Source organism: Myotis daubentonii, chromosome 11 (genome assembly GCF_963259705.1).
Source record: "Myotis daubentonii chromosome 11, mMyoDau2.1, whole genome shotgun sequence".
NCBI classification, from domain to species: Eukaryota; Metazoa; Chordata; class Mammalia; order Chiroptera; family Vespertilionidae; genus Myotis; species Myotis daubentonii.
In genome coordinates, this window is record NC_081850.1 from 72800878 (window position 1) to 72826727 (window position 25850).

Consider the following 25850-nt stretch of genomic DNA (forward strand, 5'->3'; position numbering starts at 1 on the left):
CCCTTTCTGGAAAAAATCACTCAAGAAAGCTCTCCAGACAAAAATGAGTCAAAGTCAAGAAGTCAAGAGTGAGATAGTGAAGTATGTTAGAGACTGAGAAGCAATGAAGCCAGAAACATTTACTCAGTTAAGTACTGATAACGTAATTGAGAAGGTAGATGCAATTTAAACAAATTAGTCTTAAAACATAATAGAACTAATGTTTAAAAACACTAACAATCAGAAACTAAAATTCTAGATGACTTCAGCAATAGTGTGGAGGCGTGAAGAAAAGCAAAGGAAAGTATCGGCCAGCCCACATGCTCATTATGGGTAGTCGGAGGTGAGGACAAACTATTGTAGATCTGGTGTCATTCCTGATATTGAAATGTGTTTGTGGAAAAGTAAGGGTAAACCCACGGGCAGATGAGAGTTGGGGTGTATAACTTCAGAGGAAATTTTGCAGAGTAGTGGAGATTGGTCTTGGGATGTTGACTACTATTAAACCATATCATGAAGCTAGAGTAATTGAGTCTCAACCTGATGTAGTATTAGATAGACTAATGAGGGAGACAAGAGCATTAAGAAATCCACCCACCTATGTCTGGAAATTTGGTCTATAAGAGAGAAAAGGAAAGATGATTCAAAAAATAAGTTTGGGAAAATTATTTAACCATTTAAGGAAAAAATTTAATGAGAGTTCCATCTGACACCAGGTACTAAATTAACTGCACATAAATTGAAAATATGAATGTACTTGAATAAAATATAGAGGAATATTCATTATAATCTCAGAGTGTGAAAGGCCTTAGAAATATAGCCCCCCCCCAAGGCTTGATTATCAAAAGATTTGATTACAAAAAAATGTTAATTTCTGAATGAGTAAAGACACTATAAATAAAGTTAAAAGACAAATGGCAAACTGGAAAAGATATTTGTAACCTATATAATAAGTAAATGGTTAATATTCTAACTATATAAATAAAAGCCCCAGCAGAAAACTGGCAACTGATATGAACTGACAAGCAAAGAAGAAGACATGTAAGTGACTAATAAATGTAAAGAGAAATTCAACCTCACTAATAGTCCAACAATTGCAAATTAAAATAAAATATATTCTTTCACGTCTCATACCAACAAAGAATTAAAAGAGCTGTAACACCGAGGATCAGGTAGGGAGCAGGAAAATGGGCACTCTCACTCATGTTAATAGGAACATGAATTGTGCATTTCCTTAACCTCTCTGTTCCTTGGCTTTCTCATCTGTAAAGTGGGGATAGTAAGAATAGTGTTGGGCAGATGACATGTTTAAACAGGAGGAAAGTATGTGCAGAGCACATTGGTAGTGTCACGCTCTGTCCTACAGAAAAATGCCAGAGGATGTAATACACAGGACATTCTTAGGATGTTTATTGCAGCATTGCTCATAATATCAGAATATTGGAAACAGCTGCTTGCACATCAACAGGGGAGTAGTTAAATAAATTATGGTCCATTGGCTACTAAGAAAAAGGAAAAAGAACTTTAGGTATGGGTGTAAAAGATTTATATGCTATATGGAGTTTTAAAAAATGAGTTACAGAAACTTTTGTAGGATGATATTATTTAGTAAAATAAAACATAGTCTATGTATACATATGTGCATGGAATAATATTTGGAGAGACCACACCAAGCTTATAGCAGAGCTGAGGAATGGGGATTTTCTTTATTTATTTTACCCAGTTTAGTAATGTTTCAGATTCTTTGTACAAGTATATATCAAAGAACATATGTAAGGCTAAATAAATATTTTCATTCGTAAATAGATCTAAACATTTTAATTTCCTCAAATAAGCTTAACAAAAATGTACAAGACCTATAAGAAAAAAAAAATTTCTTTTCAAAAGTTCACTTGGGAAATCTTAAAAGAAGATTTGAATAAATGAGGAGACATAATCCTATTCCTGGATAGAAAGACAGTATTGTATAGACCTCATTACTCCCCTTTTTAATATTATATTTTTAACATAAGCCTAACAAAATCTCAAAGAGATTTTTGGGGAGGGCAGAGAGGAAGTAGGGACTGAATAAAATTATACTAAATTTCACTTAAAAGGATAAATATGTTAGAATAACTTTTTTTTTAATTTTAAAAAGAGTAATGAGAGGGTACTTATGCAAACATAATGTAAAAAGCATTGGAACAAATAACTGAGAAAAACAAAAGGTATTCTACCTCATACTATATATCAAAGTAAATTCCAAATAGACTAAAATGTTAAAAGTTGAAAAACAGCCTGACAGGCGTGGCTCAGTGGTTGAGCATTGACCTATGAACCAGGAGGTCGTGGTTTGATTCCAGGTTGGGGCACATGCCTGGGTTGCGGGCTCAATCCCCAGTTGGGGGCATGCAGGAGTCAGCCATCAATGATACTCTCTCATCATTGATGTTTCTATTTCTCTCTCCCTCTCCCTTCCTCTCTGAAATTAAAAAAAAAAAAAAGTTGAAAAATAAAGCCATTAAGTTCAAGGGAGGTGCAATGATTATTATATAAACCTTGGGTGACTACCACAAGACCAAAGGAAAAAATATTTTTTATAATGAACAGATATGATATGAGTCATCAGAAAATGTAATTCACAACTACAATGAGATACTACGTCACACCCAGTAGGATGGGTCTAATTTAAGAAATGGGAAAATAGTAAGTGTTAGAATGTGGAGAAATCGGGATCCTCATAGACTGATGGTGGGAATATAAAATCATGCAGCCACTTTAGAAAACAGTCTAGCAGTTCCTCAAAAAGGTAAACATAGAGTTATCATTGGACCCAGAAATTCCACTCCTACGTATATATCCAAGAGAAATGGAAACACAAGTCCACACTAAAACTGTCACACAAACGATTATAGCAGCATCGTTCATAATAGCCAAAAGGTGGAAGCAACCCAGATGCTCATCAAGCGATAAATGGATAAACAAAATGTGGTAGATCCACATAAAGGGATAATATTCAGCCATAAAAAGGAATGACACACATGCTACAACATGGATGAACCTTGAAAACATTATGTGAAATGAAAGAAGCCAGTCACAAAAGACCAAACACTATGATTCTATTTACATGAAATGTCCAAGTCAATAAAGACAGGAATGGATTAGTGGTTGTTTATGGCTGGAGGAGATGAGAGAATTGGTGATACTCTCTCATGACTGATGTTTCTATTTCTCTAGATAAAGGTTGATCGCTAAAGGGTATGGTTTCTTTGGGAGATACTGAAAATATTGTAAAATTGATTGTGGTGATGGTACTGAAAACCCACTGAATTGTATACTTTTAGGAGATAAACTGTATATGTGAATAATTTCTTGATAAAGCAACTATCAAAGCAATTTAGAGATATGATTACCTATAAATAAAAAACATTTTTAATTTTAAAAGTGATAAAAAATAAAAGACCAATACAAATGTCCTTATTACATAAAAGAACTCCTGATTAAACTATACACCACCCAATAAAAAATGAACAAAAATACCATGAACATGCTACTCACAAAACATAAGTAACAAAAGTGCATATAAATAAATATTCAACATCTCTAGTAATCCAAAAATGAGCCTACTAGAAGAAATGTAACAATGCACAGTGTCGGTGAGGGGGTGGGGAAATGGGCATTCTCTTACCCAGACTGGTTTAGTTTGCTGGGGACTAAAGGGTTTCCCAGGAAGCAGAACTTTCCATGGTAAAAAGGTAAAGTTCTGGGCAAAGCAGGATAAATCAGTCAATCTATAGTACTGGTTATATAGCACAACCGATCTGGAGAGTACTGGCAACAGATATCAAGAACCTTTTTTACAAATACACACTCTTTGACATGGAAAGCCTACTACCAGGAACTTATTCCCACAAAATATTCATTCATTCATCAAATATTTGTGGAGGGTCAATCATTTGCACTAGATGCTGGAGATACCAATATATACCCACAAGGATTTGTTAAATATCAAGTTTTTGGAAAAATGGAAACAACCTAAATGTTAAACTTCTGGAAACTTTTAAATAAAGCCTGTTTCATCTATACCAGGGGTGGGGAACGTATAAGGCCCAGGAAATCATTTCATCTGGCCCTGCCAAGGCATTAGAGGTGTGTTAATTAAATTTTTTGACCAAATATAGCAAGCTTATTTTTAAGTTGATAATTTTGTATGGCCGGAGAATGATGCTATAAATATCCAAATGACCCTTGGCAGAAAAATGGATCCCCACCCCTGATCTCCATAATGAAATATTCCGCAGGCACTAAAAATGATGCTGTAGAGGAACATTTATTGACATGGAAACATGGGTACACTACATTGTTAAATGGGAAAAAAACAAGTTTAAAAATTGTGTGCACTAGTAACTACAATTTGCAAATCAGATATGTGTGTGTATAAACAATTGCCTGACAGGATATACCCAAAAATGTTAACAGTGGCTATCTCTGGGTGTTGGGATTAAGGGTGAACTTCATTTCCTTCTACTGGTTCATCTGTATTAAATGTTTTCTTCGTGATGAACGTGAGTAACTTTTGCAACAACACAACAAAAAAGTCAACTGCGTTAAAAGCAAACACCTGCATGCCCCCTGGGGGAGGCCGCAAGGAAGGGGCTGCAGAGAGTTGAGCTCATGTTCATGCTTGACCTAGTGATGACAGCCACCTTTACCGAGTACCTTCTACATGCCAGGCACTTGCACACCCAGCCCTTGAACCCTCACAAGAAACCAGTGAGATAGATGCCCTCGTCTCATTTGACGGATGCTAGGTGACCCACCAGTGATTCCACAGCTGGTGAGAGGCCCAGCTGGCATTTGAACCCTGGCCTGCCTGCTTCTAAACCCAGGCCCCCCTGCCTCTAAACCCTTCGCTGCCTCTGCTTGTTCCTGGGGCAGGGCAGAAAAGAGGTCCCAGACCACTAGACCCTCTGTCCCGCGGACCAGTTTTATGCCCCCGCCTTGTACCCTCTCCCTGCAGACAGTCCAGGGGGCGACAGAAGGACAAATCAGCAAGGATAGGGACACCCGTAAAGGGAAGGCGTGGCGCTGGAAGGCCAGCTGGCTGAGGTCAGGGCTCCGGGCAGACTAGAGGGGACTCCTCGCCTGCTGGGCGACTCTCAGGAAACCCAACCACATCCGGCCCCAGGAATTCCCAGGCCCTGTGCTCGCCCAGAGGCAGCGAGAGAAAACCTCACAGGGCCTGGAGCCGCCCTGCTGAAACAGCAGGAGGAAGACAGCCTGCCTCTGGGACCTTCTCCCGGGACTCGGTGGCTGCTGGCCAGTCCTTTCCCCTCTCCGGGCCTCCAGAGCCTCCCCTTCTGTGTGAGGGCTGATGCTCCGGGACCCTCCCACATCTAAATCCTCTGACTCTACCCGCGCTTCCTCACAAAGGGCCTGGCAGGAAGAGGAAGGGGGTGAGGTCCCACCCAGCTCCCGAAGGAGCCCCCTCCTCTTCCCCTCAGCTCTGATCCCATTGCTATTTTTAGAGCAGACCACGGGGAGCTTCTCCGCCAGTCCTGCCCGGCTCCAACCTCCAGGTGAAACACAGCAGCCTCATTCATTCCACTCCAGCAAGAGCACGCCAGGAATTTAGAGACAAGTCAGCCTCCTAGACAGCCGCTGCCCACGCGTTTAGCCGGGCCATCTCTCACTATTTCCTTTTCAGCCCAAAAGGGTGACTTACTTTTCCTAATGACAACACAGCGGAGAGAGAGCTGACGAGAGCATCTCTAAGACAATCCGAGTCCCGCCCTCCTCCCAACCTGGCAAACTTCAAAAATCACTAACGAGGAGCACTGGCCTAGAAGGTAGGGGGTTGGGTCCTAGTTCCAGCTCTGGCACCAACCGTATGCCCTTGGCCAAGTTCTTGCCTCTCTTAGTCTTAGTTTCTACAAATCAGCTTGTTAATCAATTGATCTCCGTGGGGGTAGCTTTTCAGTTCCACATTCAAAGATTGTATGGTTCTGTCAAATTTCTAATCACTCATAAAATAAATACTGTATCCCCAATTGTGGTTTTGTGTTGAAGAGAGGTGAAGAAATTTGCCCCAAGTCACACAGTGAGTTACCAGAAAATCAGGATTTGAACCAAGATCTTCAAAATCCTAAGCTAGTTTACTCTGAGGGCAACGGGCTCGGCGAGAGGGGAAGAGAACCACAGGAACAGTTCTGATCAGGGCTTCTTTCTCTCTGAGGACATGCAGGAGTCAGCATGGAATAAGATGGAATCCATGAGCCGGAAGTGAACCTGGACAGGTTGCTTAATAAACCAAGTGGGAACCCAGGCTCTGGTCTTTCAAAGCGGAGGTGCAACAGAAAAAATCTCGGAGCCTAGAGAGTCGGGACACCTGAGTTCTAGTCCTAGCTCTGCCACTAACTTGTCCCATGACCGTGGCCAGGCCACTTCCTGTTTGTGAGCCTCTGTTTCCTCATCCAGATTCTAGAACATGAGAGGTTTGAATTGTGTGACCCAATTTAATTCTACAACATTGACTAAGGGCCAGGCAGTAACAGAAAAATAAATAAGATATAGCCTCCACTGGCTTCCAAAGAGCCCACAGCCTCGCAGGTGAGGCACATCTGCCTACCACACACACAGTGCTGAGAATGAACCAAATACTGTGGAAACGCAGAAGGGGAAGAAGCCATGACCTGTGATGCAAGTCTGAGGAAGGTGTCTCAGGGAGGTGCCAAGCCTTGAAGGTCGGGAATTGCATCCATCAGAGACAACAAGGCAGGCAGGCAACATCAGACAGAATACGCAGTCTAAGCACGAGTGTGCCTGGGGGACTTGGAGAAGGGGAAAGAGTCCAGTGTGGCCAGGGTGCGAGCACAAAGCAAGGAGCACAGTACAGCCAGGGAGAACCCCGAGAACCCAGCTGAGGCCCGAGCGTGATTCTGAAGGCAAGGGCCTCCCACACTGGCCTTGAAGCAGGACTGTGGCTGCTCAGCCACCCCTTCACTTTCACCTTGGGTGGTGCATGATTGCTGGAAAGCAGTACAAACAGAGCAATCAAAAATAGGTGTTCTGGAGTTGGGCCACCCAAGTTCCAATCCCAGCAGCCCACTGGCTGTGTGACCTTGGGCAAGGTTCTTAACTTCTCTAAGATAGCGCCTTCATATATCAACTGGTATGATGAGGTAAAGGTGTAACAAGGGCAATGAACCCCATGAGGCTGAAATGAGGATTGAAGAGACAAATGTAGGTCGAAAGCTTGGCACTGGGCCAGATTCCCAGTATACATGCTCACCAAATTACCTAGTGTTACTGTTCTACCCTTAAACCAAAGACCTGGGAACAATTTGTGTTTTTTTGTTTTGTTTTGTTTTTTAAATATATTTTATTGATTTTTTACAGAGAGGAAGGGAGAGGGATAGAGAGTTAGAAACATCAAGATGAGAGAGAAACATCCATCAGCTGCCTCCTGCACACCCCTCCCTGGGGATGCACCCGCAACCAAGGTACATGCCCTTGACCAGAATCGAACCTGGGACCCTTGAGTCCGCAGGCCGACGCTCAATCCACTGAGCCAAACCAGCTAGGGCCTGGGAACAATCTGGAGGATGCTGACCCTATTCAGAGAAAGGCTTGAGGGGAGATAAGCTCAAGACAGGTAGATGGTCAGGTTGCGCTGTCTTTGTTAAGAGCTAGAAAAGGAATGACAAGATGGCTGAGTCCAAGGGTAAGACTCAAAGAAGGCAGTCTACCCACAGGCAGACAGGCAGCAAGGAGGTGGAGGGGAGCTGGAGAGACTGGAAAACAACTGAGCATTTTAGGGAAGAGTCTGCTTCTTTGGGGGAATATCTGAAATCCTGTCCAGTTGGTTCCCAGTTACTTAGAGTTTATTTGAAACCAATCAATTAGCAAGATCTGGGCCCGGAACCTGGAACAGTCTCTCCCCGCCCTCGACAGGGCTCGGGCCAAAGACCTCCTTCCCGACTCTTGCCCAGTGCACCCGGCCTGAAGCTGAAGCCATCCTTTTCTGCCTTTGGCCAACGTGCCATTGCTGCCGCATACCCCAGGGCTGTGTCTGCTGATCCTCTTGAATGCCAGACTCAAAAGGGGAAGGGAGTCGCCCCATAGTCCCAGGGCCAGGCCCCCACCCCCAGCCTGTCTTAAGGAGCTCCACCACGTCTTTTATATCAGACTTTTCAAATCTTGTGTGAAGCTATTGATCCTTTCAGTCTGGGCCACCCCTCGGGAATGTGAACTCCGGAAGTTCATTCTCCATGGCGTAGAGAATATCGTATTTCAACTCATTTGTCCTAAAGCTTAGGACAAATAAAAGCTTAAAAGGCCACAACTTCTACCTGCAGGAGAGCCCCCTCCTGCCTCTTCCTGGAGGAGATGACTGATTTCTCTCACTCTCATCCCAAAAAGACAATTTTTTTTTTTTTGACATTGGAAAGAGCAGTGGATTAAGTTCAAAGGCCTTGGCTTGAGAACTAGCTCGGCCGTTTACCAGCTGTGTGACCTTAGATAAATCATTTAACATCTCTGAATCCTAGTCCCTTTCATCGGAAAGCTGGGAGGCCTAGTGGAGATAAGGCCTGGGGTCCCAGGTTACCATCGCCAAAGCCCATGCTCTCCCTGTGGGGAGCCCTCCCACACTGTGAAACTGCCTGCACCTCACTTTACAGAACCCTCATGGTAACATGTGTGAAAAATGAAGACTCTGGTGGCAGAATATATTTTTAAAAATGTTAAAACAAAGAATAAAAATACTAGATATAAATTATTGTCCTCATTATTTCCAACAGGTCCCAACTCCCAAAGGGCCAAAAGACCCAGGGCCAGCAGAGTCCCGGGCGTGACTGAGTACAGAAGAGAGGAGAGTTTCAAAAAATCCAGAGCCCGAGACACATGAAAACGGGATCAGAGGGTACAGAGGGTATACCGGGAACTACAAGGATCACTTTGTATTCAAATCACACAGATGGCCTTTTCAACAATAAATGCTTGTGCTCCGCTCCTCCCAGCTCCTAGGCCCTGAGACACCAAACCAAGACAATTGGCCCATCAGGAAAGAGAGCATTGTGTGGGCTTCTTAGGGTGATTTATGTGGAGGGAGGGGCTCGGCTGTGTTTCCCGTGATTATGACTCTCAAATGCAATTTTGATAGCTTGTTCGTCTTCCCGGATGGCTGGGGTGGATGGGGGTGCTGAAGAGCGGTGGCCACCGGTCAAATTGCATCTTCTCAATCTCCTGGAGTCAAATGAATGATATCCTCGATTTGGGAGGCAGAGCAGCCATGGCACACTGACCACAGTCCCTGGAAAGACGGGGTCCTTCAGGAGCTGATGTCTGCTTCCCCAACAGCTGGCGGGGCCAAGGACCCTGATGTGAGCATCCACCCAACTCAGCAGCTTACTGAGACGAGCTGGGGAGGAAGCCGTGTCCCAGGGCTGGGTGCTGCATTCGGATCCTCCGTTTCCCTGTGCCCAGAACTCCTGTCCTCTGCACCTGTCTGGTGGACAGAGGGAGGTCCCAGGTCCCAGAGAGACAAGCTTGCTCTCTTCCCAGACAGGCGAATCTCCTGCGCCCTACATTCCCCTTAATGTCATTTTGTAAGGGAATCAAATGAAATCAAAGTGCAGCTGCAGAACTGTCTGTGCAGACCCAGCTGCGCAGCCTCTCAGAATTAACCCCGCGGCTGAGTCCTGGCTGACAGACAGTGCATCCCTTGTCCCACTTCAGCCCCGGTCTATTCCCTGCTGGGCGGGGGACTGGCTTGGTCATGAGCAGATACATGCCATCCCCTGTTAGACTGCTGAGGCCACATGCCCCATCTTTCCTAGACTGGGGGGATGGGGGTGAGAGGTAAGGGAAGAATTCTCATCTGGGCCACGCTTTTAGGGGTTCCAGTGGCTACCGCAGTGGAGCAAATTCACCAGGGCACAAGGCCCCTCTTTAAAGACATGTAAGAGGTCTTACAGGACACCACACAGACTGTCCGGGGTATGGAGCTTCTAGCCTCTCTAACCCCTTTCCATGCAAGTGAGCCTGACCTACACACCTCCCTCGTGCATAAGCTATGTCACTCACACCTGCAGCCTTGGGCTGTCCTCATGCTAGGTCTGGGCAGTTAGGAAAGGGTGTGAGAGCTGCCCAACCCTGGGCTCCATGGGGGGGGGGGGTACAGCAGGCAGGGAGCAGGCTGAGTCTAGGCACTGTCCCCTTGATAGGCCTTTCTTTAGCCCTGAGGCAGGACAGTTGCCTGTGGAATGCTGAGCCACACCTCGCCCTGGGCCCTGACCTTCGGAGCTCTGCAGAAAACAAACCAAATCCATTTCCAGAGGTTTGTGTTCCAGCTTCCAATCAGGCCGTTCATCATAGGATGGAGGGACAGCACAGGTAAGCCCTGGGGGCTGTGAACTTCCCACCTTTCGACTCTCTTTCTCAAAAGCCTACTGCTTCCAACTCCCAGAGACATTCCCAGAACTCAGCACTGGCCCCTACCCAGGCCTGGCCCGGAGGGGGTCTGGGAGGAAGGCCCAATCTTCTCTTGCATCCACTGAGGGAGCAAGGCACGGTGGAGGAGTGGGGAGGGGCGAAGAAATCGGAAATTCTCTCTACTCATTCCAGAGCCTCTAGCACATCCCCACCTCCCCAGCCACCATCGAGGACAGGCCCCCACCACCCTTAACCTGGAGGTCTAAGGGGACCCCTAACTGATCTCCTCAGAGCCAGTTGGGCCCCTCCTGAGACTGATCTTCTAGAAATGTGCCTGAAACTCTATGACCCTCTTTCTCCAAAGCCTTCAGTGCCCACTGTATCTATAACAAAAAAATAAGAATAAAATATTAACAACCACAGTCCTGTGCGATATGGCCCGCAACCGCCTTATCTGCCTCTTCACTGAGCTCCAGCTACAGGGGCCTGGCCCCATTCCTCCTGAAGGCCAAGCTTCCCACCTCAGGTCCTCTACCCAGCCTGTCCCATATGCCTGGGGCACTCTTTCCAAAGTCCTTGAGTGGCTAAGTCCATTTTCTGGCCTGCAGGTCCCAGCTTAAGAGTTATGGTCTCCCCAGCCACACACTACACACACACACACACACACACACACACACACACAATCTAAATAATATTCTCTCTTACAGGAATCTGTTCTTTTACTTCCTAGATTATCACAGTTTGTAATCACATGAGTGTGTGTGTGTGTGTGTGTGTGTGTGTGTGCACGCGCGCGCGCTGATGTTCATTTATTTAATGTGACTCCCCTACTAGGACTGAAATCTTGATAAGAGCAGAGACCATGTCCATCTCATTCTCCACAGTATCCCCAGGTCCTAGCACAGAGCCTGGTATAAAGTAGATGGCCCCCAAAATATCTGCTGAATGAAGGAATGCATGAGTGAGTACAGATGAATGAATGGGTGACGAGGTCTTCTGGCAGTGGAGGGTCATGGCATTGTTCTCCACTGGGGCTGACCTCCCAAGCTCTCCTGCTGCCCCCAAGGCAGGCGCTGGAACCACCAGTAGCCCAGATGCTATTTCACCTCCTTCTTCCTTGTAGGAAATAAGTTTCTGAGTCTTCTCCTTTAGGACTTTCTGATGCCAGTCTGCAGGTGCCCTGAGGGCCTCTCACACCACTGCAGTCCTTCTGATGCCAGTCCACACACACCTGTGGGGCTGCTCCCTTCAGATGACCCTAGGCCCACCATCTTGGTCCTCAGTTTTGGGTCCAGTAGAGGTGAGGTTACTGTGTGGTAGGGGAGGCCCAAGAAAGGGTTAAGTTGCCAGAAGCAGAGTCCGGCCTTTGGGTTTGCTCAGCCAATCAGAGTCTGTCCTGATGAGGTAAAGCTTCTATCCTGGGTGGCATTGGTTGAGTTGGCCAGCCCCATCTCCTGCTGGAGGGAGCCGTAAGGGTGGAGTTTCTGTGGAACCAGACAGAACTGGAATTAGCTTGCCATCTACTCAGGCCTGGGCTGCCCGACTCCAGAACCTGCCCCTGCTCCTTTCTACGGCGCTGAGACAGATCCTGGCATCTCCAGGGCCCCGTCTAGCTGCCCAGTAGAGATGACAAGGTGGCACACCCCAGCATCACATCTGGGAAGAGTCTCACAGCCAGAACAGGCCCAGGAGGCCTCAGTTTCCCTGCCTGATCCCTGGAATACAGCAGTTGGTACAGGAAGTGACGTGGAGCAGTCGTCACAGGCGCTCAGAGCAGCAGCATTCAGCTTCAATAAACAAGGCCACTAGAGGAATCTTCCTATATAGACATGACTTGATTAATCATCATAATTCACAGAGTTCTTCTTGTGCGCCGCTTTGCTTAGCACATGGCATGAGCCTAATCCTCACAAGAACCCTATTAATCCATCTACTTTGCTGATAAAAAAAAAACAAAAACTGAGTCTCAGAGTGGCTCAGTGTCTCGCCTGAGGCCGCAGAGCGGGAAAGTTTGTATCTCCCTTATCGCCTGCTATGCTATTTTTGAATGACCTGTTGGCATATCTGTCTGCACCGCTGGACTGTGATCTCGCAAGGAAAGGGCGTGACAGATTCATCCATGCATTGCCACCGTCATGCCCAGGGCGTGCCCTGAGAACAGAGTAGAACAGGCTGTACCGCACCCCCTCCTCATCCCTGATGGCTCAGTCAAAAACCTACCCTCCTCAGAGGCTTCCCAGTGCCCAGCCCAAAGCTGGGCTCAGTGGTGGTTCACGAAACAGATGACAAATGTGCAGCCATGACCCCACTAGACGGCTCTTAGGATCCACCAGGCACCGCCTTTAATAGTCAGATTGCCACTCTGGTCCTTGTCACGGCTGTCTAATTCAGCGGTTCTCAACCTGTGGGTCGCGACCCCTTTGGGGGTCGAACGACCCTTTCACAGGGGTCACCTACGACCATCGGAAAACGCATATATAATTACATATTGTTTTTGTGATTAGTCACCATGCTTTAATTATGTTCAATGTGTAACAATGAAATTGGGGGTCACCACAACATGAGGAACTGTATTAAAGGGTCGCGGCATTAGGAAGGTTGAGAACCACTGGTCTAATTAAAGGAAAATTCCATAGGACAGGAATCAGGTCTTGTACATCTCCATGACCCGAAAGGACCTAAACAAGTGTCTGGCACAGAGCAGGCATTTATTATGTATATTTGATTGAATAACCAAAGTCATGTGTATCTGTCTGCCCTACTTACTAGCTTAGAACCTCAATGGCCACAGGGAAGACCACCTCTGAGTTCTTCTAGATAGATGCATGGCAGCATGCCCTGCGCAGGGCGTTTAGTAAAAGGTATCCCAGGCAGAAAAAGAAAGGTAGGTTCCCTCTAGGAATAGATAATGAAGCGAGAGAGCGGACAGATAACGAGGAAGAAGGGAGTGGTGAGCAGAAGACAGAGGCTGGGAGAGCGGAGGGAGTGAGCCATTTATTTCTACAGAAAGATGGAGAGCACGCAGGCCAGCCCCAGCAGCCTCCTACCTACTGTGGTCAGCTAATAGTGAGCGAGAAAAAGGCAGTGGGTTCCCCAGAGAAGAAATGCAGTCCACCTGCTGCCGGTCTCATTGTGTCCACGCTGCCACAGCTGGAACCCCCACCCTGCAACCCACAGGCCACAGGCACCTCAAAGGCAGCACCGCAAGCCTGTGCCTGCCCCTTCCCACTTCCAAGAGAGAAACAGACCTGGCCCCTAAGACAGCAGATTTCACAGGCAGTCAAGTAATGCCACGTCTTTAGGGTATAATTCCCTACTGCAGACCGGATGACCCCAGGTCCTCAGCTCTCGTGAGTGGCCAGAATCGCAAAGCTTGAAGAGCTGGAAAGAGCCACCAGACCAATGCACAGATGGAACCCCGGAGGCCACGCAGGAAGTGGCTGCCAGAGGACACACCGCAGGCAGTGTCCTTTGACTCCATCTTGCTCCAATTCCCTCCGTCCTTCCCAACGAGCATTTCATGTTCAGGGCACATCGCATTTATTATGTTTTGCGAATTTGGGGAAAGCTTTGCATTCTCTGAAATGTTTGAAGAATCTCCGTTCAAAGGTGTCAGCAAACACTGGCGAAAGGGATGAGGTTGAGAAGGGGCAGCATAGCAGTGTGGGGAGTTGCCTTGATAACCCCTCTTTCCCCAGAGAGGCATTTGAGTTGGGGGGGCGGGTTGTGAGGGGGGGGGGGGGCTTGTGCAGTGGCTTCCATTATGCAGCAGAAGGCGGAGCACTCCAGCAAGAACAAAGAAAAGACATTAAGAAAGGCGTGCTGCTCAGTCAGGACAAGTTGGTCAAGCAGGACTCCGCTTAAAAAGCAAGAAGTCAATGCCTGAGCCCTGATTGGCCTTCCCTCTTCTCTCTCCCTGGAGGACAGCAACCCTCGTGGAAAGGCTGTGGCGGCCCAGCCCTTGGCAAGGAGTTCACAGTCACCTGAGGCTGCCAGGACCTGATGGAGCTGAGCACAGGGGGGCAGCCACCTGGGCCGAGTCATTTAAAGTTCCTAAAGCCCTGCCACAACTATATGGGGCTGGAGAAAATCATATTGACCAAACTTTCCTCAGGGAGTGACCAGCAGGAGTAAGCTGCTAAGACTCTTTAGTGTGTTGGTGGGAGTGGGTAAAGTTGGGCAGCGAGACCCCCAAGGGCCCCGTCGAATAAGATGATTACACAAGTGTCTCCTAGGGAGGGTGGGCCAAGTGGGGTGTGCAAGGCTGGGGTGGGCCCAGGTCTCAGGGGAAGAGGCAGTTCTGAGACTATCCCAGCGGTTGGCCTTTCCTTCTTTACCTTTCTCCTGCCCAGCATACAACTTGTCCATCAGACACACATTTAAGGAGTTTTGATTTGAAGAGGCGACCAACTGTTGCCTGCCCAGGTTGCTCATATATCTTGGTGTGGCCCAGAGGCCTGGCCCCAAAGCCCGGGGCCTTTCCAGGCTCAGTCAGCCACGCCCGCAGCCCTGCAGGGACCAGAGTGTGTCTCAGAAACGCAAGCTACTTTAGTCTCAACACTCCCCAAGGTACTGAGAGGCTGTTGCGAACACACTCCAAGCCCAGGAACTCTGAAGCTGGGCAGAAAGAACTCTTTCCCCTAAACCAGAAGGAGTTAAGCCCAAGACATAGAAACCTGGAGGACATGAGTTCGGCCATGCAACATCCCAGGGGCTGCCCCAGTGAATAGGGAGTGGCCTGGCTTCTGACTGTAACCAACCCGGGATCGAGAGCTCCAGGCAGCCGGCAGCCTCCAGCCTCCAGCCTCCAGCCTCCAGCCTCCACGGGTCTCTGTTCAGTAAGAATCTGACTGTGGGAACCAGCCAGCCAGCACGCAACAAGCAGCCCTGACGGAGGTGGGGGCAGTGCACTGCCCACAGCTACTGAGTGCCTACTGCATACCAAGCACTGTGCTATGAACTGTATATGCAACATCTCCTTTAATTCTCACCACAACCCTTTGAGATGAGTATAGCAAAGCTCTAAGTTAGTATAGTGACTTGCTCAAGGTCACACCACCAGTCAGCAGCAGGTTGCCACACCAAAGTCCATGCTCTTCCCACAGTCCTCCCTCATCAAAGTTATCCTGGCCCCCGGCTAGTGTGAAACAAGATAGCTGTCAGGTCTGAGATTGTGAAGTTCCCGGGTGCTTACTCGGGCTGTGCACCACTGCCCAGACACCTCTCCCCCACCTTCTGCCCTCCGCAGATGCCACTGCCCCCACCATATGCCTGCTGCCCAGGGCACGATGGGCTTAACCGCATCAGGAAGAAACAACAAGGCCAGGGAGTTTACAGACAGCTACCCTCCATTATCCTCGTCTCCCCCGTCCAGCAGACCAACCACCTTGGCTCCTGCAGCCAACCAGGCCAAATCCCCAAATGGTCAACCCTTCAGCAAGAGAAGTACCTGACGACTCACACATGGGGAAATACAGCCGTGCCTTGTGGCTGGCCCCCGCGTGACAAAGGTCAGCTCCCATCCTATCCCCGCCACAGGCACGGGGCCAGCTGAGGGGCCTGCTCCAGGGCAGCCTCAGGTGGCAGTCTCTCATCTCCCCTGATGCTCCAGTTGGCTGCCCCCGCCCCTCCCCAATTCCTCCAGCAAACTCCACTTGGCTCCAGTGGGCTGTGACCTGCTCAAACTAGAGCAGCGTCTGCCGCGAACATCCCCTCCCGAGTATGTCTGCCTTGGGCCAGCGTTAAACACCAGTGTGCTGCCCATGGCACAGCTCGCCAACAGCAGAGAGGCGCCACATGCCCGGCAGCAGCAGGGAGGCCAGTCCAAATTAGACCTTGCCATGGGCAGACCCAAGAACAGAGCCGAGAATTGATGGGTCATGCTCAGTTTTGCTCTGTCACTCTACCCAAGCAATAGGTAACCCACTCCGTAGCCCCACTGAGGTGCCCAGGGGCAGAGGCATTCAGGCACAGGCCTCCCTGCCAGGAGCTCGTTGTCCAGATCCAAGTCCTGAGCTGAGACGGGTCCCAAGCTCGATTCGGAGGCTCCAGGGTCCAGGCCCCTGAGGGGAAGCCGGGCAGCCGGGGCCGCAGCCCCTGGCGACACCCTTACCTTGCTCTGTGGGGGCGAGGCCGCCAGCTGTTGCTGCTTCGCGATGTTCTCTGACAGGCACCAGCACACTCTCTTCTTCTGCTCCTGCGAGTGCGCCTCCAAAGTGAATAAGCACTCTGCCTTCTGACGTCAGGGAAAACAGAGAAAGGGACGGTCAGGGCTGCTCCCGGGTTCTGGGGGCTCCCAGGCCCGAGCCCATCCCTGAGCTCCTGAGGGTGAGGCTGCAGCAGGGAGGGGAGTGCCCACTAAAAGCCACAGATGCACACGAATCCCTGGTGGCATCAAGGCAACCAGAGGAGCAGGGAAGCTGGTTCGGGGGCCAGCTGGCGGGCCTTGTGCCCACAGGTTGGGGGAAGGGAGGGAGGCAGTGGTTCCCAGCACAGTGGAGGCCTGTGGAGAGCCACAGAACAGAAATGGTGAGGTCACCCCCGGAGACAGGCAGCACAAAGCAGCAGCTGGGAGAGCATGTGGGGAACCCAGAGGGCCAAGGTCTTTGCCCTTCTGATGCTCTGTGGAGCCAGGACCCCCCCTCCTCCAGCGCACAGGACCCCCTCTCCCACCCAGGGCACACTCATCTAGTCACTAAGCCAAGGTTAGATGGGTGATTGGAGGGCACACCAACAGAAGCCTTTGGCAAGTCTTTGGTAGGCACCGTCAGGTGGCCTCTAGCCCCACGACTGCCTGGCCTATGAGCTGGGTCTGATCCACGACTGCTCAGCTCCCCTGAGTGCGACAGCCGTCTCTGGCTCTGCTGTCATGTAAATCCCGCTTTGCTCTTTAACCTCGTTAAGTGCTGCAGTCTCATCTCCCCAACCGGACTAGACACTCCTTCTTGGAAGGCCTTTCTCATCTGGACCTAGCACCGTGCTTGGCAAGCAATGCTTCGGTAAGCTCTGGCTCCCTGGAGGGACTTCCGGGAGGAGGTCAAAGCCAGGGCAGCCGGCCTGAGCACCAGCGAGCTGCTGAGACCCAGGGAGTGAGCCCTGGGCAGTCAGAATGTGCTGGGCGGGGAGGGGCGGTCCAGCACGCCCAGTGCTCTCATCCATGGCAGCACACTCTGGTCAGGGGATTAGGAGCTTTCTGACTCCGCTGGAATTTGATTATAACCTCCCAGGGCTGCGATGAGATGAACTCAGCCAGGGAGCTAAGAGCACACGCTGGACGGCTTGAAACAGAGAAGACGGTGTTTGTATGCAGTCCTTCCTTGCTGTGCAGTGGAACAGGCCTGGTCTGAATGCCAGCTCTGCCACTTCCCAGCTGATGACCTCAGGAAAGCCTGTAAAATGGGAACGATCACGCTACGGCCCACGACTCAGGGCTATTGGGAGGCAAGTGAAGAGGGTCATCTCAGGCCTCAATAAACAGCAGATATTGCTGTTGTCAATCACTCCTTCATTTAATTCATATTTGTTGAGCACTTGCTGAGTGTCAGATTGTACTAGGCCCTGGGGGTAAAGGAGAAAAAGGAGAAATAGAGCTCTTGCCCTGAGGTTGGGGGCAGACAATAAACGAATAAACAATACATTTACAAATCATGAAAAGGCCACGAAGGGAGAGGGCCTACTTAAGCCCGGTGGCCAGAGGCGGCCTCTCTGAAGGGGCAGCCCTCCAGCGAGGCTGGGACAATCAGGAGCCAGCAAAGAAAGTGCTCAGGAGAAACTGTTCTAAGCAGAAGGAACAGCAAATGCAAAGGCTCCGAGCTGGGTGGTTGCGGCACCCTCTAACAGCATTTAGGAACATTTTCCACCCTGCCATCCAACGCAGCCCTCGGGGGTGCCACCCTTCAGGGTGAGGACACCTCCCATGTTACGTGTTCTCTGGGTGTAGCAATTACTCTCCAGCTCAAAAGTGCTCAGAAGCTGATCTTCCTAAAAGCATCAGAGGAGAGAGAGAAGAAAGCCCTGCCCCCGGGGCTTCTGGGAACTGGGTGGTTGGGTGAGGCAATCCTATCACTTAACCACAGGCTTCCTCCACTTCCCAGAACCCCCAGCCCACTACAGGGTAGGACACACCCAGCAAAAGACCCCAAGATGCCCCGTGGAGAAGTCAGGTGGAGCGGGAGACAACCAGCAGGCCGTCTGGGCCCAGTCTCCACTGTGTTCCCCCTGCGAGGGGAGGGGTGAGGCAGGGAAGAGGCCATCACTCCACAAAGCTGGCCCTGGCAGGAGCCCCCTGGGTTCTGCCTCTACCCTGCTGTTTGGATTTCAGCAAATCCTTTCATCTCCCTGAGTCTCTTTCAGCTCTGAAGCAGAAATTCTGCCGTGACAATAATTCCTTTTCTCTCATTACCAGTTTTAAAAAGCACTTTGCCATCCACGATCTCAAGAAAAGCTTCTACTCCTCAGGCCCTAAATCTAGGCCCGGCCCGGTGGCTAGTGGTCTTAGACGGGGACATGTTATTAGGAAGCCCTTGCTCCCCAGGCTCCTCTTGGGTGCTGCCTCCAGCTCTGAGGCTGGCCTGGCCAAGGGTGACAGCACGGAGCCAGGGAGGCTGAATGGCCATCTGCCTAAGTCTGTCTAAAGCGGGGACCCCGGTGCTGCCCTGGCTGCCCCTGCGGGATGTGAACCTGTTGCTCTTAATCCATTGTGTGATCTAAACCCATCAGCTGCCAGCTGAGACACACTCTGCCCTCAGTACCAGGCTCCAGGGTCAAGGGTGTAAGCTACCCTGCAGGCATGCTCCCATAACTCATTCACAGGGGGGCCTCTAGACTTTGGGGAGGTTAGCCTAGCAGCACCGGGCCCAGCCCTCTCCATTCGAACATGAGCATCCCCAAGCCATCCAGAAACCCAGCTCCTCTTGGCCTCTTTAAAACCCCCGTCTTGCCTCACCGCCCTGTTCCTAAATTATTATCTTTGTAAAAACGAAAACCTCTTCTTCTCCAATTTACATTTGTTCACTTGCTTTGACAAACGTTCTCTCTTTTAATTCAGTTCCCCCAATGACCCTGGCACCTAGGGAGGCAGGGAAGGCACAGCTGCTACCATTTTTCAGATGAGAAAACAGAGGCTCAGAGAGCTCACGTTGGCGGCTCCAGGAGATCTCAGGAGAGGAGGCGCTCAAAGTCTGTCTCCCGCCTCCCCCAGAGCCTGTGACTTTGCCACATTTGTATAACTGCGTATGTACATTAACTACAAAGAATGTGAGATATTCCTCTTAACTTTCCTTTTTAAAAGGTCAGTGACTCTAATGGAGAGGAAATGAATATGAAAAGCTCTCCTCCTGTTATGAAGCTGACAAAATAACAGCGACCATTTATTGAGCACTCACTGTGTGCCAGGCTCTGAGCTAAGTGCCTTGGACACCGTATCTTAATGCATCTCATTTAATCGCTGCAAAAACCTTGCAAAGTAGGCCTCATCGGCCTTGTTTCAGAGATGAGTATGTAACTTGCCCAGACCACTCAGGTAGGAAAGGGAAGAGCCAAGATTCAAATCCAGGTCTTCTTAACCCCAAGTGCAGACTGGAATTAATGGAGCCAGTATCAGATGCTATGTTGGTCCCTAGCCAACGTGCACTTTGACCCAATGCCCCAGATGCTCTGAAGCCAGTAGTGGGCTGCATCTGTCCCATGGGTTTGCAAGTGCTGAGAGACATTTGTCCAGGGGGATAGAGACCCCAGAGCCAACGACTGCTGAGGGGAAACCCACCCAGGACCTGCTGCTGGGGCACAGCCGGAACAGCTGCCATGCAGGCAATTGGGGCTTTCTCAGGGCAGTGGAAAACCCTCTCCAAATCCTGACTCTCTGGCCCTGGTTTCTTCTCTGGATACCACCTGCCTGTTAGGCAATGGAAAGAAACCAACTTGTCACAAGTTCCAACTAAGATGTGAGCTCTGGGTTCTCCGTGGAGTCCAGAACCACCGTGTCACGCCTGCCCCAAGGAACAGAGCAAGCAGCCCTCTCTCGTCTTCCTTCATCACGGACATGCCTCTCCTACGCAGCAGCCCATTAAGAGAAAAGAGAGGCTTCTGGCTGGCAGCGAGCTTCAATCCCCCAGCCCCGTGGGGTCAGATCACCTGGCACTTTACTGAAATAAAAGGCCCCAGATCAATATCCCTTCATCAGTCTTTGGAGCCTAGGGGGTCACAGCTCCCAGGAAACGAATGAGCAGAAGTGCTTTTCTCTGGGAAAAACAAACCCAGCTTGGCAGGAAGCCCTCTTGGCATTAAAGAGCGTGGAGCTTCATTTCAGGCCCTGCCGGAGGGAATGGGATCCAGAGGGGTGGGCATGGAGGGGCGGGTGCTCTGGCTCTCCCCAGCCTGGCTCGCGGCTTCTAAGCTGTTCACTGTGCCCTGCAGAGCTGAACACCCGCGACTTCTGCAGTGCCCCTGCCAGCTGCTCTCGGGGCCCGGTGGATGTGCTGACACAGGGGAGGATGCCCACTGCCTTCTGGCCCTCGGGTTGCCATTCTAGGCAGCCGGCACCCCCAGCTCAGTTCTGACGATGTGCACTGTCCTTTGCAACTCTCTGCTCGCCCCTGAAGCTAACATCAAAACGTCTTCTCCCCAGAGGCCTGCACCTCTTATCTTAGCCAGGAACTGAAGGCATGATTTTCAATCACAAATGACACACACTCCTTCTCAAAAGGGCGGCCTCCTCTGGGCCAGCCGGGTAGACCAGGCCGCACCCACAGGGTGAGGCCAGTGTAGGCTTTCCCAGGTTCCCAGGACTGTTGGGTGGGACAGACCTAAGCAGAAGCAGAGGGCAGGAAAGGGTCTAATGAACCCTTGCTTGGGACAGAGAGCGCACCTGCTCATATTAGCAGAGACACAGGTTTCGAATAAAAAATTCACTGAAAATGGAAAAGAATTTGATGGCTCAGTCGTAGCTCTTAGTTTTTTTCACCACCAAGAACCTCTGATGAAAGCCCTGGTTTGGTGATATATTTTATCTCCCAAACCATATTAAGCAATAAGCTGTTTGTCCAATTTTGCTCAGCAAAAGCCTTCCACGGCCCCTCTGAGCTTCTGTGCAGACTGAGATAACCAGGACTACCAGTCACACTGAGCCCGAAACACAGACATGTGATGTGTTCTTTAGGCTGTATTGTCCGGCTCAGGTAAAGGTACAGTGACCTCTAGGCCATTTTAAACACTGACAAGACCCTTAGGAGAGGCTCCCAAATAAATCGGGTGACGGGCAGCCATCACTGTGACCCCTGCAGGTGCTGGAGACCAGGGGGCCCTGAGCAGGAGGTCAGTGTCCTCGGCTCTTCTACACGAAGGTCAGAGACACAGGGGCAGGGCCGAGCAGGAAACCGCCACGCCAGACCTGCCCAGGACGGACCACTCGCCCGAGGTGGGATACGGGCGGCATCAGAACCCTGCACTAGAACCTATCCCAGCAGCTCCTCTCAAGCACCAGGTCACGGATCTCTCCTCAAAGGCAGAGAGAAGGACTCACCTCTGCCAGATACAGCACGCAGAATTTCAGGTCTTCCGAGGGACCTTCGGGAACAAACAGTAAGACTTGCATTAGAACTGGCTACTGTCGCAGCAGTTTGCTCAAGCACGGCCTCACCCAGGGGGCTGTGTGGTGCTTCCTGGAGAGAGAGAAAGGAGCAGGCCCAGGAGACAGGGAAGTGACCAGCAGGTTGGGACACAGCCGGGAGGCCTCTGCCTGCAGGTCAGCCTGACTGGAGGAACGCTGGGATCGCACCCCCACGAGGCAGCCAAGGAGCCCGCTTTGGGCATCCAACAGCCAGGTTCAGGGAGCTCTCATCCATCCCAGGAGGCCTCTCCCTTCCCATACCGCTGGGAGGGCGGGAGCCCTGATAAGAAATCTGTCATGTTTAAGGACCCCATCATTTCCAAGCTTCTGCCAGCTCTTTGTGTTGCTGAGGGTGGGAACAAAGGGAGCTGGTTTCTTTTGTTTAAAACACACTGGGATGTTTCCTTGGCTTTCCAGAGCAGACCTTAGTGCCAAGGGAGAAACAAAGAGGTCTAAGTAAGAAAATAACAGAAATGTGGGTTTAGAAGCTAGCACTGAGAGAAGAGAAGGCTCTATGTAGCAGGGAGGGGAAAGCCCAGGATTTGGGAGCCTCAGGGACACAGGAGGCCGAGCTTGGGGGAATGCAGCCTAGGACACGTTCCCAATGATGCGGGGCAGCTGAAAATTGCCTTGACCACATTTCCATGCTGTGACACCGCACCACCGCCCTCCTGCATGACCCCAACCCTTCACTGAAGTCAACTCCGCCTCATGGCCTTGTGCTGGCAGCACTTGGAAGGAGAGACAGAATGGGGGCAGCGCTCAGCATGGCTCTGAGCCTCCTAAAAGGATGACGAGCCTCCAGAGTCAAGGGTGCCAGCAAGGAGCTGCAGCTGTGTGAAAGCAGGCTGCAAGGTGGCTGACCCAGGAGGGACCACAGCCCCACCAGAAACCCTTCTGAACCTTAGACCAGTGGTTCTCAACCTTCCTAATGCCGTGACCCTTTAATACAGTTCCTCATGTTGTGGTGACCCCCAATTTCATTGTTACAAATTGAACATAATTAAAGAATAGTGATTAATCACAAAAACAATATGTAATTATATATGTGTTTTCTGATGGTCTTAGGCGACCCCTGTGAAAGGGTTGTTCGACCCCCAAAGGGGTCGCGACCCACAGGTTGAGAACCGCTGCCTTAGACTGAGCTCTGGACTCTCCAGAGTGTGGACATGGGGTGAACATAAAGGAAAAAGACAGGGGCATTCGGGTTTCTATGCTCCAAATGCTTTGCCGTGCTGAAATGTAGCAAGGAGTCATTTGGTTCCTGGGTGGGTCTTGCTCCCCACTAATGAATGTGTGGGTCCGTTAGGAGGATCCCCAGTCAGGGTCTGTGTAGGGCCCAGCGGGGCTTTCCCACCCAGGTCTGACCCCACAGTCATTTCCCAAAGTTCTCTCAGGCCTGGACTGGGATCCCAAACTCGGCCATTCACCCTGCGAGACAAGCCAAGAGGGTTATTGTCTCCATTTTCCAGATGCAGAAACTGAGGCCCAGGGAGGGAACACGACTTGTACACGGCATACAGTAAGAAAGTGAGAGCTGAGATCTGAACCCAGGACTCCCTGCCTCCCAAGCCTGTGTTCTGACCACTATGTCATACTTCTGCCCCCGAAACCAGTTTACTTCTCTGTTATTCCACTGGCCGTGTGCTCCCGAGGTGGAAATGCCCCCCTTCCTCCACACCCCCTGGCAGCCAGCGCTGAGGTAGACTCTGAGGATGTGCTCAGAAAAAGTCACCGACTACATTTCTCTCCAAACATTCCAGTGGCTGGGACCTCGGCGGATGAGCTTTCAAGGCTGGGCACCTGGCTCCCCAGGGTGGATAGAGAGCCCAAGAGTCAGCTAGACATTTCCAGGCCATCCTGAGAGAACAGAGCAGGCCAGGAAGGCACACTGTGGGCGGGATGCTGGCCGTCCGGGAGGGAGAAACACAAAGAGCCAGTGCAAAGTCAGTGGGTGGCAGAAGCAGGAAGAGGCCACAATGGGCCCTGGCTGACCGGAGATGTCCCGATTGTTAGCGCCAGCTCTCCGCCTGTTCCCATCACACTGCGATGCGGCCCCGCTGAAGCTTGCGGGGAAGCTGGACAGGAGGTCAGGCGAGTAAGAAGCCCTCCGGCCCCCAAGCTGAGGCAGTGCGTCCGGTCTCCTTTCGGTCATTCATGCGTTCACCCAACAAACATTCCTTGAGCACCCACACGGTCTGGGCCCCATGCTAGACCCTGGGAATGTGCTTTTCCAGCGGAGACAAGCACCCTTCAGACAAGGCATCCGAGGGAGCCCTTGGTCCTCGAGGGGGGCTGATTCCCCCCGGCCAGGGGAGCAACCCTCGCCAGTCCCAGCCCGCAGGGAAAGCTGGGCGTGTTCCTTGTTTACCATCTTCTTTGCCCCAAATTGAACTCTTCACACATGTTGATTTTGAAAGAAACAGGAAGCCTAGGAGTGTGCACGATGTTAATTGTTCCTGCAACAGAAGCTCCAGCTGAGCCCCAGATGCATCTCTTAAAAGCCTCACTCAGGCCCTGGCCTCCGCAGCGGGTCTCTGGGGGCGCACGGGAGGCGGGCAGGAAATCGGGCGCCAGGGTTCAGGACACTGGGTTCTGCAGCTCCAACTCGGACTGCAGGAGAAGGGGTCACTGGACTCTGAGAGCCCCAGGCAGGACCCACAGGGCTGTCTCAGGGGATGCGGGGAGCGGGGAGGCGAGGGCCCCACCAAGGCCTGGAAAGAAATCTAAGCAACGGAATGCGCACCTTGAGCGCTCAGTGTCACTGAGCCATTTCCTTTGCTCTCAGCAGCTCGTGGGCTCCCTGGAGAGCCATGTTCAGTGTTTGCTCACCGGCACTGCTGGAAAAGGGCAAGGCAATCTGTCTGCTCCTAACCATCTGCCCAGCAGACCCAGGGCAGGCATGCAGCACACGTGCACACACACATGCACACACACATGCACACCTCCCATGCCAATCCAAACGGGCTTTAATAGCACGGTCATCTCCCCTGAGGGATGCTGGCCTTGGCCACCCTTAGCATGCCATCTGTGGGGAGAGGGTGTGGTCTCCAGCCTGAGGAAGCCAGGCCTGCACGAGGCTGGAGCTCACAGGGGCTCAGCATCTGGAAAGTATCGGTGCAACGCCTCAAGGCCCCGCACCACCTACCATGACCATCCACCACCCAGTGGAGGGCAGCGCTCACTAAGCCTCGAACTTCAAACCTTGAGGCTGGGGGCTTCAGGTGGGGAAGAGCCAACCAATTTCCAGTCAAGGCCCCCTGAGAGGCAGAAGCTGGACATACAGGCACTGTCTAGCTCCCCACAGCCACCTCAGGGTCTGTCTGGGCACATCAGGGCTGAGAGGGGACACAAAGGACTGGCCCCAGAAGCCCAGAACATAGAAAGAGCCAGCCGAAGTCACATGGCATGTTAGCAGCAAAGCGCAGCCCAGACCCCAAACTCCCAGCTGCTACCCTTGGCTCTTCCACTGCCCTCACCACTCCCATCCCAATGCCTACCCAAAGCACAGCCAGTTTGAGGCCCCCTCCTTTTCCCTTCCTCCTTTTCACAGGAGGATGAGCACTGTCCCCCAGTAAGAGTTCGGTTCTATAATCAATCTGCCCATGTTACCAAGCACTACCCCCCAGTACTCCTCACAGCTGAGCTGTCTGAGTTGGGGATGGGAAGATGCATGAAGGAAGAGACTATACAGTGTGTGTGTGTGTGTGTGTGTGTGTGTGTGTGTGTGTATGCAGGGGGTGGGAGGACTTGACAATGGGCATGTAGGGGAAGCTGGTGAGAGGGAGGGAGGAAAGGGCAGAGCAGCAGGAAACCGAGGGCAGCAGCTCTCAGCTCCCATGAGAGCTCCCTG

The 25850-nt window shown here is 50.8% G+C and overlaps 1 protein-coding gene across 8 annotated transcripts in view; it reads right to left on the reverse strand.

Moving 5' to 3' along the window:
- The window catches only part of RGS3 (regulator of G protein signaling 3), a 114757-nt gene that overhangs the window by 40129 nt on the left and 48778 nt on the right, over nt 1-25850 (reverse strand). For 5 of the 8 annotated variants that reach the window (XM_059657909.1, XM_059657910.1, XM_059657912.1 and 2 more), the window contains 2 exons: nt 21911-21954; nt 16505-16627 (listed from right to left, as the gene is read on the reverse strand). The exons of 1 other annotated variant lie outside the window; for it this stretch is intronic. In XM_059657909.1, coding sequence (XP_059513892.1) covers nt 16505-16627; nt 21911-21954 — 167 coding nt within the window. Of the gene's footprint in view, nt 1-1450; nt 11877-16504; nt 16628-21910; nt 21955-25850 lie in introns of those variants that run through there. 2 more of the 8 variants (XM_059657914.1, XM_059657921.1) reach the window with 1 other exon arrangement.